The 11,451-nt window shown below is 44.9% G+C and overlaps 2 protein-coding genes across 13 annotated transcripts in view; one reads left to right on the top strand and one right to left on the bottom strand.

Moving 5' to 3' along the window:
• Positions 1–2,580: 2,580 nt before the first annotated feature.
• Positions 2,581–8,888, bottom strand: HAUS8 (HAUS augmin like complex subunit 8). 2 transcript variants are annotated; one of them, XM_052699947.1, is made up of 10 exons: positions 8,663–8,888; positions 8,528–8,583; positions 8,265–8,358; positions 7,435–7,548; positions 6,852–6,934; positions 6,218–6,289; positions 5,612–5,770; positions 4,787–4,928; positions 3,761–3,902; positions 2,581–3,438 (listed from the first exon to the last, which is right to left on the bottom strand). In XM_052699947.1, the coding sequence occupies exons 1-10, from the start codon at positions 8,706–8,708 to the stop codon at positions 3,318–3,320; spliced, it is 1,029 nt and encodes a 342-aa protein (XP_052555907.1). In that variant the 5' UTR covers positions 8,709–8,888; the 3' UTR covers positions 2,581–3,317. The 2 variants fall into 2 exon arrangements, with proteins under 2 accessions (XP_052555907.1, XP_052555908.1); XM_052699948.1 differs by having other exon boundaries at positions 5,612–5,767.
• Positions 8,889–8,911: 23 nt separating this feature from the next.
• Positions 8,912–11,451, top strand: part of MYO9B (myosin IXB) — a 40,513-nt gene continuing 37,973 nt past the window's right edge. For 9 of the 11 annotated variants that reach the window (XM_052699939.1, XM_052699938.1, XM_052699936.1 and 6 more), the window contains exon 1: positions 9,405–9,518. The gene's annotated coding sequence lies outside the window, so the exon portion shown is untranslated. Of the gene's footprint in view, positions 9,034–9,404; positions 9,519–9,624; positions 9,641–11,451 lie in introns of those variants that run through there. The other 2 variants (XM_052699930.1, XM_052699932.1) reach the window with 2 other exon arrangements.

The raw sequence follows: 11,451 nt of genomic DNA, 5'->3' as shown, positions 1-11,451 counted from the left end.
TTTATTTGCTGTTGATGAGCAAAGAATCGGCTCCATTTGCAGCTGGCACAAACAAAGGATTCTAGGGCTGGGGACACAAACAGGCCTCAGTTGTCTCCTGAGCTGCATCTGCACTGCAGCAGAATGGCAAAAAGGGGTGATTCCTTATGTTGACCCTTGGTGACCTTATCACAGCACAGGAACAACAACAAAAAACGCTGTATCACAGCCTTCCTGAGCTGGAGGTTAAAACAACCAGGGCAGGACTCTCCAAGAAACTCACAGCCCAGGCCAGGCAGTCTGTGCAGCACAAAGCTGGCTTAGGATGATCTTCACCAATCACCTTGTGCTCACTGGAACACAATTTTGCAGAGGGTAAATGCTTACATCTCCACCATGCACTCCCAGTCTGTCTCCCTCAAGCCCTCAGACCGACTTGACTTGTTATACAATTATTTTGTTTTGAGAAGAGAAAAATGCCCCAAACATTACACGTACAAACACAGACACAAAGCCTTGGGACAACCTGATGTTAACAATTGGAAATATTAACTTCTGGTCCAAAAGATGAACACACAGGGATTAAGAACTCCAAAAATTTAAATAGAACAGAAGTAAATCTGCATTGAAACAATATTATAAACACAGCAGATGTGGACGTCACTATTTCCAGGTGCAAAAGTAAGAAGGGCTCAATAACCTGAAGGAAAAGAGCCCAGGACTTCAGGCAGACTCAGAGCATGCGATGCTGTCAGAACATTGGTGGGAAATACAAAGTCAGCATTGCCACATCTGCTCAGCTCCTGCACTTTGGTTTGGATTTACACTGGTAAGTATGACAGTACGGAGTGCCCGTAGCTGTTCTGTGTTGGGGGAACCTGAAAGACTTCTTGTTTCTTCAAAGAGTCAAAACAGAATCAATCAGAATCAATATTCCATTCAAGCAACAGTGAAGAAAGTCCAAAATTACAACCTTTTCCTGAAGAAGCGTGCTGCTTCGTCTGACATTCGTCCACTACCGGTACAGAGCTTCACACAAGTGCTCCGTTTAGGAAAGAACGGCCATTACACCAACGCCTGCGATTCCTCCGAAGCAACGGTGCGCGTCCTCGTGCTCCTCGCCGCCCTGCGCGGGCTGTCGGCCTTCAGCTCTGAGTGCTTGGGCTTCTTGCGCGGGTAATGACTGCCACCTGCAGCAGCAAGGAAGAACTTCCCTGCGATTTAGAGCTTTTTAATTGCCATCGCAGCCAGAACCTTTCCTCCCCCACCGTCCTTCAGGGTGAACACAGCAGCATTCCATCTCACTGAGCGTCAGTACAGATGTATTACATAGCTTAGAAAGCGATGAGAGGGAGAAAATCCAGAAGGCCACTGAAACTCTGCATAAGGATTCTTTCACTCAGAGGATAAACAGCTGAGTGAAGAGGTGTCCCTAACCCTGCAGTCACAGCATGCACACGGTGTTCTTCAGATGGAAACTGTCCTTGAAATCTACCACTTAAGAGTGGTAGAAAGTCATTTAACTGAAGATGAAAGGTTCAAATTTAAAGTATGTCCTGTACTTTTTTTATTTTTAAGATAAGCAACGAAGTCTATCATCAATAAGTCCTAGGACAGCCATTCTGCCTTGTGATGGTGCAGAAACAAAATTCAGACCCGATTTACTTAATTATGCCATCCATGCCCCCATAGAATTTAGGGAATCCCTCGTAACAGATTTCTGAGTCCTGCAACGGCAGTTACAACAAACAGGTTAAAGGCACGAGGTCGCAGCCCAGCGTTTATTCACAGGGAAAACCGCAGTTTGACCAGCAGCGTTATCACTTATGGCCCTTTGTACGGAGCTCTGCACCCATCAGAATGACTGCCGAGCTACAACTCACCGAGCCGGCCGTTCAGCAAAGCTCCCCACCCAGCGGTGAACGCTGCAGGCGCAGTTTGCCTTCCTGTGCAGGGAAACGACGCTGCTGCGGGCAGCTGCCTGTGATGTGGGGCACAAAAGGCAGCTCACACACAGGTAAGCTGTCAGGTGTAGCTGATCTAACATAGCTAAAATAAATAGAAATAAAAGATAACATCTGAAAATAATTGTCCTCCCACCACGTCGTGGACCAGCTGCTGTGCAACGATGACACTGAAATTACATACGATGGAGGTCTTAACTGCTTGTCGTACGTGGACTTATCCAATACACACCTCTACTGACCCCGTCCTACAGCTTAATTTCATCTTATTTTTAATCATCGGAGACAGAATCTCTCTAGACCTCTGCTAACAGCAGGAAGAAAACCTAAATCATTTATTTGCGTGTTGAAAAAGCCATTTCCACAGCTAGCATCCATGTTCTAACAGATCATTATTATCTTTCTCATTCCAGCACTTATGCACTATTAAGGTTAGAAGTTTCTTTCCATGATCAGAATCTTCTGGCATCTGAGCTTTGGGTGCCAGGAGGACACGACTTGCCCTTAGGACTTCATGCCTAGAAATCCTCCCCTGCACACATTGTGTAATGTTTGCCCATTGTAAGCCAGGTGGAAACAAAAGCTTCTTTAGGAGATCAGTGAAGATTTTCAAACATGATGGCTCCTAACGCAGCAGTGAAAAAGTAATCTTTATTTTAAAATAAAGATCTAAAGCACTTCAAGAGAAAGCATCAATACAAAAGCATTTATGTTTCAGTAATTTATTTACAAGACAATTAGGCAAAAATATACCAAAACTCTACTCCTGTTCACCAGCCTCATTCTTTGCTACCCACGTTGCTTTTCCCCTTGAAAAACCCAGACACAAGGGGCAATTAAGAGTTCCTCTGGAAGCTGTTCACCAAGTGATTAATGATCATGCTGTGCATTCCTCCTGGTTCTCCTATCCAGATTAAAAAAAAAACCACATAGTACAACAAACACAGCTCCACATCTCTCTCTTGAGACGTGGCCCTGTAAGGAACACTGTGCTGGGAAGAGCTGCAAAGCAGTGCACTCAAAGCCAGGTGCAAGAAAGTGAGTTTAAGGATACATAGTTCATGTTTGCTAAGAATAACATTTGATTTAACTTGCAGTATTACCAAGGCAGCAAGTGATGATAAAAGTGTCACAGAAATGGCTGTTTAAAAAAATAAGTCTCCTTATGGGTAAGCAGAAGAAAATTCCATTCTTAGATCAGTCACACATGTAGCTGCTTTCATATTGAAACTGGAAAGCTGGATGTGTTCTGTCCATAAATAAAGCGAGATACAGGACAAATCAAAGACAATAAACAAAAACATACAAGTCTGACATTGATTTAGGACCCACCCATCAGTAACAAACAAAATAAAACACACAGATCACAGACACTCAGTTGAAGTACCAGTGCTTCACAACATCTACGCCATGATTGTCCTCACATATTCTTTGATTATGCAGTGAAACTTCTTTGCTAGCTTCATACGACAGGTTCTGCACTTGAGTGAAGCTCCTGGAACAAATGAAGCAGGTGAAGTCAGTCATTGTGGAGGAAAACTTCGACCAAACCACCAAAGTATCCATGTGGAGATTCACAGCTTCCCTCCCAGTGTCAGAAAGCAGCACGCTGCAGCAGTCCTGCAGTCCAACTAAGATTACACAGACCGAACAAAACAGCTCTCCTTTACAGGCAGGGCAGGGACAGAAACAAAGATGCCTGCAACTGAGCAGGACTATTCCCTCCATTAATGCTCCAGGACCCATTCTGGATACAAAGGTCAGATCTACACGCTTTTTTCTGAACACACAGAGAGTTTTCACACTGCTGTAAATACCTTCGAAGTTCTTTCTCCAGCTTTTGAAACACCTCTTCAGTACCTTGCAGTTCACTGAATGCTTTTGCACTTTCTTCTGAGCAGTCTGGCATAACTTCTGCCAGAAGCTCCTGGGTGACAGTCAACTGCTTTTGCAGTTTGTCTACAACATAAGAGATGTTAATTTTTTTTTTAAATGCATGCAGTTAATAATACAAGATTATGTAATAGCTACAGCAAGGAGGAACAAGTGAACGACAAACTATTGCTTGTTAAGCCATTAGAAAATCAGAAAAGCCAAATCACTTTTAGCTACAGACTAACAGCAACAACTCTATTTCTGCTACTTCAACTTGCTGATCAAACTCAAGCACCTCACAGAATTTTACCAGATTCAAATACAAGAGAAAAATGTCAAGCTTTAAACCCCCAAAATTCCATAACTAATCGCATGTTGGAAAGGACCACCAACTTGAAATTCATCCTGTCCTTTCCTTTAGCATTCACAAAGCAAAAAATACGTGCCTTACATATTTCAAAAGCTCTTACAAGAACGTTATGATTTTCAATAAAATCTTCCCATTTGTTTTGAAGTGTAAGCAGGGATGAAGTTCTACAGGAAGCACAAGTGAGTCTGTCCATGGGACCCTGCCCTTCACACAGGAACAAAAAGACATCACCATATTTCTACTACTCTTCAACTTGCTGACACATTAGGAAGAGCCAGCAAGGAAGAACGGAACGAATACAGTAAAAAAAATAAAATATAAAGGCTTATATAGACTGTCCTAATCCTAGAAAGTTCATTTTCTCCCAAAGATATGTTTAAAAAAAAAGTGTGACAGCAGTTTAATGGTTAGATGGAGACAGTAATTACTCATATCAAAACAAATGACAAATGTTGCAGCCCAGTGTCCAGACAAACTCTATGAATGGCACTAAAAACTGCTCCAGTGACCACAAGCAGGTCTAGGAAACACAAGATAACAAGTCTGGCATATAGAAACACCTATTGCTGAAAGTATATTTGAAATATAATGTTCATACCTAGGTACGTTGGCATATCTCCCTCTATGTGAATGTTTTTAATGGGTAATTTATGTCTAGTGGCATCCAGAGCAACTGCAAAGCTCTTATACTGCTCTTTAAATTGTTCAAGAAGAGGAACAAGAGGAGAAAGTACTTCCATCTGAAAAGGACATGATGAATCAACACTTCTTCACAAAGCAGCCGTTTTGTACACATATAAAAGCAAGCATATGTTCAGTTTTGCCAATCAGTTGTTCAAAACACCCTACCCTTCTAATTTGATGCAACAAAACTAAGAAAACCTGAGAGAATATGGAGGCTTTAGCTTCTAAAGATGATCTGCTATCAAGAAAATCATTACAAGTTTGTCTTCTTACAACCAGATCAGAACTATTACTGTCTAACATACAAAAGTATAAAGCGACAGGAGATGTCCTCCACGCATTTAAGGGTGAGCATCTCTGCTCCAGCCATAACATCCTGCAGTTACAAAATAGTGTGGTTTTAAGATGTTTACAGTCCATGCACAGGAGATGTAAACTGCTCTGGCAGCTCGTGCTGCTGCCCCTCGCCTAACAGCAACAACTTCTCCTTCCTGCCTCCATCAGGGAGGGCCAAAAAAGTGACAAAGGCATTTGTTTAGATTACTAGAGAGCACAACAGGCTACAGCAGGAAGTAGATGTTTACAGATGCATAAAACTGTGCCTCAGCAGGCCACAAAAGCACAGAAATCATCTTTGAGAAAGGATTATTATTAGATTATTACAGTCTAGTAGCTGTCAGTACGTTGTTAACAATGTAACAGATTGTTCAAACGCAGAATGAACTGCAATAAAGCCTACCTGTTTCACAAGCTCCTCATCAAGCTTTTCCTCTCTCTCTCTGAGCAGAATTTCACGCTTCAACTCATAGAGCTTCTCCTGTTGTCTCTCTTTTTCTTCACACAACATTAACAAGTTTTCTTCTGCTTTTTCCTCGAGCTCAGCCACGTCATTCTGCTGCTGTTACATCCAAGAGACATCCATAGCTAAGGTAACTTACTTAAGATGAAGTAACAAATGCAAGTCTAGCACACTTAAGTTAAAGCCTTCTCTCCCTTTTCTCTACTGACTCCTAATTAATATATTTTTTGTAAAGGAAAACTACACTTATATACTACTGAGTGAGAAAAAACAAAATCACTGCTACAGCCTTGAATTCCAAACATTCACTCCTGCTTCCCTGGAACTTCAGTTGTCCCTGCTTCATGAAGAACCAGCACCAGCTTAATAAACTGGCATAGAACTCACTCAGAGTTTTCAAGGCACACCCATCACGTAGGCTTAGAGCACGTAGTTTAGAACACATAAAACCATAACAACATGACTTTCATCAGCATGCATACAACTCGATATCAAAGTCGTTTAATTTCTTTTTCATCTGAAACACCACACACTTGACTGACTCACCTTCACTCTTAGGTAAGTTAAAATCAGCTCCTGAGAGCTCAGCTCTGCCCCCACAACAGCAGGATTGTTTTTCTTGCAGAAAAAAAAGGAAAAAAAAAAAGGAAAATTCTGGATCAGTTATGGAATTTAAACAGTCATATTTTCAGGATGTAAATAAATTACTGAAAGTCCAGTCTGTGGCCAGAATCAGCATGATCATCAGCAACAGTCACCCAGATTAACTAAATGCTTATTCTTTGTTCATCCAACCCTTATGCTGCTCTCAGCAGATATCTGAAACACCAGAATAGAACCTGAGGACTTAGCAGTGAGGGAGATTAGGTAGAAATAATTTTCTGATAAAAAATGGTTGGGAAGTATTTAAAGATAACGTGATATAATTAGAATGAAGCATAAAAAGAATTAGCCTGAAGAGATGCTACAGAGCAAATTTTTTTACTACAACAAGCTGTGGTAAAACTTTGAGACTTACACCCAATGAACAAAACAAACATTGCAAGCAGTACAACAGAGCTCTCATTTGGCTTTGGAGCAGCCCAGAAACCTGAATGGTTGTTACCAATATTAGAGAAACAGAAACATTGCACATATCCCAAAATAAAGATGCTTAACAAACGGAAGCAGCGAGACTCACCGATTTCTGGTTTTTTACACATGGCCCTTTATCTGTTTTGCAGGAAGCCTTTGAACTTGTAGACTTCTGTAGGACGGTTTTATCTGTGTCATTAGAGAAAAGTTATGAGCAATATGCGGGGGTAGGTCAACAGACATCAGATCCTTCAAAGGCACTAAGAATTTAAAGATGGTATATCTACTTACTGCGCCATGTTTTCAGCTTTTTATCGGGCTCACGAGATAACGAGGATAAGACAAGTATTTAACTTTAGGTAACAGTTACCTAACAGATGTGGCATAATTTTCAGAAGAGCTCCTTATCTAACGCTCCTTATCTGTTACAAAGGCCTGATGTTACTTTGGCCTTTAATATTTGATCCTAAACTCTAAAAGAAAAAAGAGCACACCCAAAAGATACCGAGAAGTAAAAGGTTCACTCCAACTCTGAATTCTTTAAAGTTTCTAAAGTCTTTAAATAAACTCAAAAAATAAACATTTATCTTATTTAATACCATCTTTTGGCAAATCCAGTAGAAATCTATAATCAAGTTAATAGATATATATTCAAAACAATAAGAAATTAAATATGAATGGAGGTTTACCATTAATAGCTGAAAGATCAAGGTCTGGTCGAGTAATTTTATCTCCATCTAATAAAGTGGATTGCAGGTCACCTTTCTCAAAACTACTCTGATTTAACAAGCCAGAGGCAACACCTGCAGAAAGAAGCTGTTATCAAACTAAAATTAAAGCAGATATTGTACAAGCTCACATCTCTATATGCTCTTGTATGGGAAGTCTTGAGTCACAGCCTGATTGAGTACCTGGGGAAAGGACCCAGCCAGCCCTGGGGGCACAGGTGAAGGCAACTCAGCTGTGAGACAGGGGGGGTGGAGCCTGGCTGCACCTCTCTTAGAGCTCATTTAAGGGCTGACTGGCCCTAGGGAAGGATTTCTTTCTGGAGGTTCCTCCTTGGTGAGGTACTTGTCAATCTAGAATCTTCTATGTTAAATATTCTTCTTCTCTTCCTTTATGGCACCTTTCTATCATGCTGGTCCTTCTGTCATCACACCTTTGTGGTAGCATCTTTCCCATCACATTTATCTGTCCAATTACTACAGCTTTTAATAGTATGGGGCAAACTTTTCCCATTCACTTGATATGCACCAGTTGTGTACTCGCAACTTAAATAAAGTAATTCAGAATTTTATCCCAAACGTTTCCAGAGTAGTGTTTTACGATAACATCCAGACAAGAGTTTGCATCTCTTAATCCCACAGCATAATCCTATACATTAATTCCCTTAGAGATAGCAGCGATGTAAGTATTATAAACATCACCTTACCACATGTTTTAAAGTTGTTAAGAGCGGCAGATGCTGGAAAAACATTGAGAAAATGACAGAATTCAAAATCCTTCTGATAAGACTTACCAGAACCTTCAGACTTCTGGGCGAGCACCGGTCTTGCTTTAGCTGTAGAAGATGCACTGGAAGTCGATGACGAAAAAGATTTTGTTGAAGCATTCTGACGACCAGAAAGCAGACAGGAGTGAACGTGGGCAGCATCCACAGCCCGCCCTGTCCCCCCCTCCAATACCGACCATCCCAGCCGCTCTCCCGGGTGCCCGCCCCGCGCCGATGTCACACCGCACAACGCTTCGCTCACAACTCCGCGAGCCCAGAGTGCCGAGTACCTTACTGGACTCTTTCTTATCGTACTGCAGGTAGCGGGACTTCACGATTCTTCTCCCTGAAAGAGCACAGAGCGCTCAGCCGGGCCCGCGCCTCAGCCGGGCGGGCGGGGTCCGCTCACCTCACCCCGCCGCTACCTTTCCGCACGTTCTGGGACGTTTCTCCGTCTGTCAACGCGGACATTCTTCAAACATAGAGCAGGGTAACAGCGGCAGCGAACGGCGGGAGAGAAGAGTGGCGCCGACGATCGCCCCGCGCTGAGGAACGCCGCGGCCGCCAACACGTTCGAACCGCGCGCACGCGCAGCGCCGCCCCGTTCTGAGGGGATCGAGGCGCTGAGCGCCCCCTGGCGGCGCGGAGGATCAAAGCGAATCCCCACAGCCGGTCTCGGCTCCGCGCCCTCGGGGCTTCTGAATGGGATGCTCCCCACCCGAGCTGCGCTTATAGAGGAGCGCTACGCTGACCTCAGCATTAGCCTGACGCAAGCAGGGAGGACCCTACGGAGGCCGTGAGTGATTCCAGACGCTGCCCTTTTGCTCAGCCGAAGTTCCCGCTGGGGAAGCCTAAGCCCGCGAGAAGGATCTCCTGCGCAGCCCCAGCGTTGCAGAAAGCCGCTCGGGGAAGGCGGTGAGCGCCAGCAGTGTCGTGAGGCGGCCCTCCCAGACGGGTTTTGGAGTTTTAAGGAATCCGCACACTCCCGTTTCTCGCCGCAGGGCCCCGCCTTAGAAAGCACCTGGCTCCCCAAGAACGCCCGCTCCCAGGAGCCGTGGGCGAGGGCGGGAGAGCCGCCCCCCGACACGGCCCGCAGCGCATCGCACCGCGCCGCCGCCAGGGGGCGGTGGGGTGAGGAGGGGGTGGGGAGCGTGCGCAGTGCGCGCGCGGCGCTGAATGGGTGCCGCCCTGCCTCCCTCCACCCGGAAGTGGTGAGCGGCGGCTCCGCGGGGCCTGCGGCGGGCGGCGGCGCCGGGTGCAGCGCTTCACACGGCGCCGGAGGTAAAACGGAGCGCGGTGCTTTTCTGTCTTTTCCTTTCCTCCGTGAGTGGCTGAGCTTTGTAACGGCGGTGCCTCAGAGCAACCTTATCTCGCGCTGAAGGCGGGAGCGGGGCTGCCTGCCGGTGCGTGGGGCCGGGGCGGCGGGGCTCTGTGGGGTGGGGATCGCTGTGCGCTGTTCCCGCGCAGCCGCCCGGTGCCGCCGTCTCCTCAGGTTCGGCCCCCCCGTTCCTCCGGCTGTGTGAGCAGCCTGTAGCGTACCGTATAAACACCTCAGCCCTCTGAGTGCTTTCTCGTTACTTTCGGGCTACGCTTGACATCGTCGCTGTTGCTGCCGTGCTTTATCGCACCTCTGTGGCAGCGCCGGCTCTTCCTGCTGCCTCTGGCTGTGGAAGCGGAGCTGCTGCGGGCGTCCCTTGAGTGCACGATGCGGAGCCAAACGCAGCAGAGCGCCGTCCTGACCGTGACAGCAAAGTGCTGCCGTGGGGTGATTTCCCGGTTCCGTTATTAAAGCTGTTCTCTATTACTCTATAAGTACTTTTGCACGGTTTATTAGCGTTTGCTTTGTGGAAGGTGAGAGGTGCTTTGTGCCCAAAGGAGTTGGGGATTCCTCGGTTTTTGCCTTCTGGAAATGCAGCTGGGGATGATCTCAGGCTGCTGGTGGATGGAATTTACCTTTCGCGGATATCATCGGGATCCTCCCACGTTGCTCCTAGAGGTGGATGGGTATCGGTTTGTCTGCCGAGCTCTTTGCTAATAGGACCTTGTGATGCATAATGAGAAGATCTCTGATTTCAGACCTGTCAGCCACAACACAAATGACGGAAGTGTTTGCCCTGCAGTCACAGTGTGAGGTAACCCCACACAGTTCTGCTCACTGGTGCCATACCTGTCAAACTTTATGATATTTCTGGTGTCTTTAATCAGAATCCTGACAGAAACAGATGTTGTTTTTCTTAAATTAAATACATGGAGAACTTTTAAGACGTAGATACGTTAATCATAGCTTCAGTATTCACTGCAGTGCTTTTCTGGAGCGTTAGGATTGGGTGTTTTCGTCTTTAAACATCAAGAGCAATGAGATTCTTTACCTTCTCCACCTTTGAAGTTTTACATCATCTCTGCTTTTCTAGGCCATTTCCTTTAGCAGAAGCGTTAACATACACTAAACTTGAGAACTTGTGATGGAACAATTTTTGTACAACCATTGAACCACTGTAGGTGGGGTTTTTTTCTTCTTTTTGTTACTGTGTTCAAATGTTTGCCTCAAAAAGCTTTTTTATTAGCAACTGAATGCTATAAATTGTGCAGTGATGGGGCACCAGCCTGCAGTGGCCCAGTCAGGTTGGTAGAGTCATAAGCCTGTGTTTTTCTGTGCAACCTAAAACGTTTGTAGAACTGAATAATTCAGGAAGAGTAAACACAGCTGATGAAAAATTTAAGTGAGGTTCACCTAGTAAGCAATGCTTTGTGCAGACTGTTTTCTGACAAATGATGATTCAAACATCAGAATTTTTGAGTAATCCCCTGAATAACTCTTTGACTCACACGCACGTAGCTCAGTATTGCTTCTGAATGCAGTCTTTCCATTGCTGGATGGCCGTGGGGGGAGGCCGTGTGGCCACAAGATTTTCCTTTAGAATGGAGAAATTCCTACAAGGTGCAGCAGGATCAGCTATCATAGCAGTCGTGGAACAGAGTGAGAAAATGATTCAACAGGGAGTCCATGCTTCAGAACTTCTGAAGTTTGAAATTTGAAGACCACAGGGGTTCATTAATTCACATTTTCAAGAAATGAGCCATTCTCATCCTGCTTTTCCCTCTGATTTTTGAATTATGATTTTGTCCATTGCAGTCAGATTTTATTGAAACAACGTTCTCTAATGTGGTTAAATGGGATGCATGTTTTTCAGGTAGTTTCTTGGTGCATCAGTGG

The sequence above is a fragment of the Tympanuchus pallidicinctus genome, unplaced genomic scaffold (assembly GCF_026119805.1).
Source record: "Tympanuchus pallidicinctus isolate F22 unplaced genomic scaffold, pur_lepc_1.0 scaffold38, whole genome shotgun sequence".
Classification (NCBI taxonomy): domain Eukaryota; kingdom Metazoa; phylum Chordata; class Aves; order Galliformes; family Phasianidae; genus Tympanuchus; species Tympanuchus pallidicinctus.
This window is presented reverse-complemented; position numbering and strand designations above follow the sequence as displayed.

Bases quoted from the DNA above. Each gene is read 5' to 3' on its own strand.
- HAUS8 (XM_052699947.1), bottom strand. From the start codon at position 8,708: ATGTCCGCGTTGACAGACGGAGAAACGTCCCAGAACGTGCGGAAAG. The intron at 8,359-8,527 runs GTACTCGGCACT...TCTGGTCGTCAG, and splicing joins ATAAGAAAGAGTCCAGTAAG to AATGCTTCAACAAAATCTTT. The intron at 6,935-7,434 runs GTAAACCTCCAT...CTAATGACACAG, and splicing joins TGATCTTTCAGCTATTAATG to ATAAAACCGTCCTACAGAAG.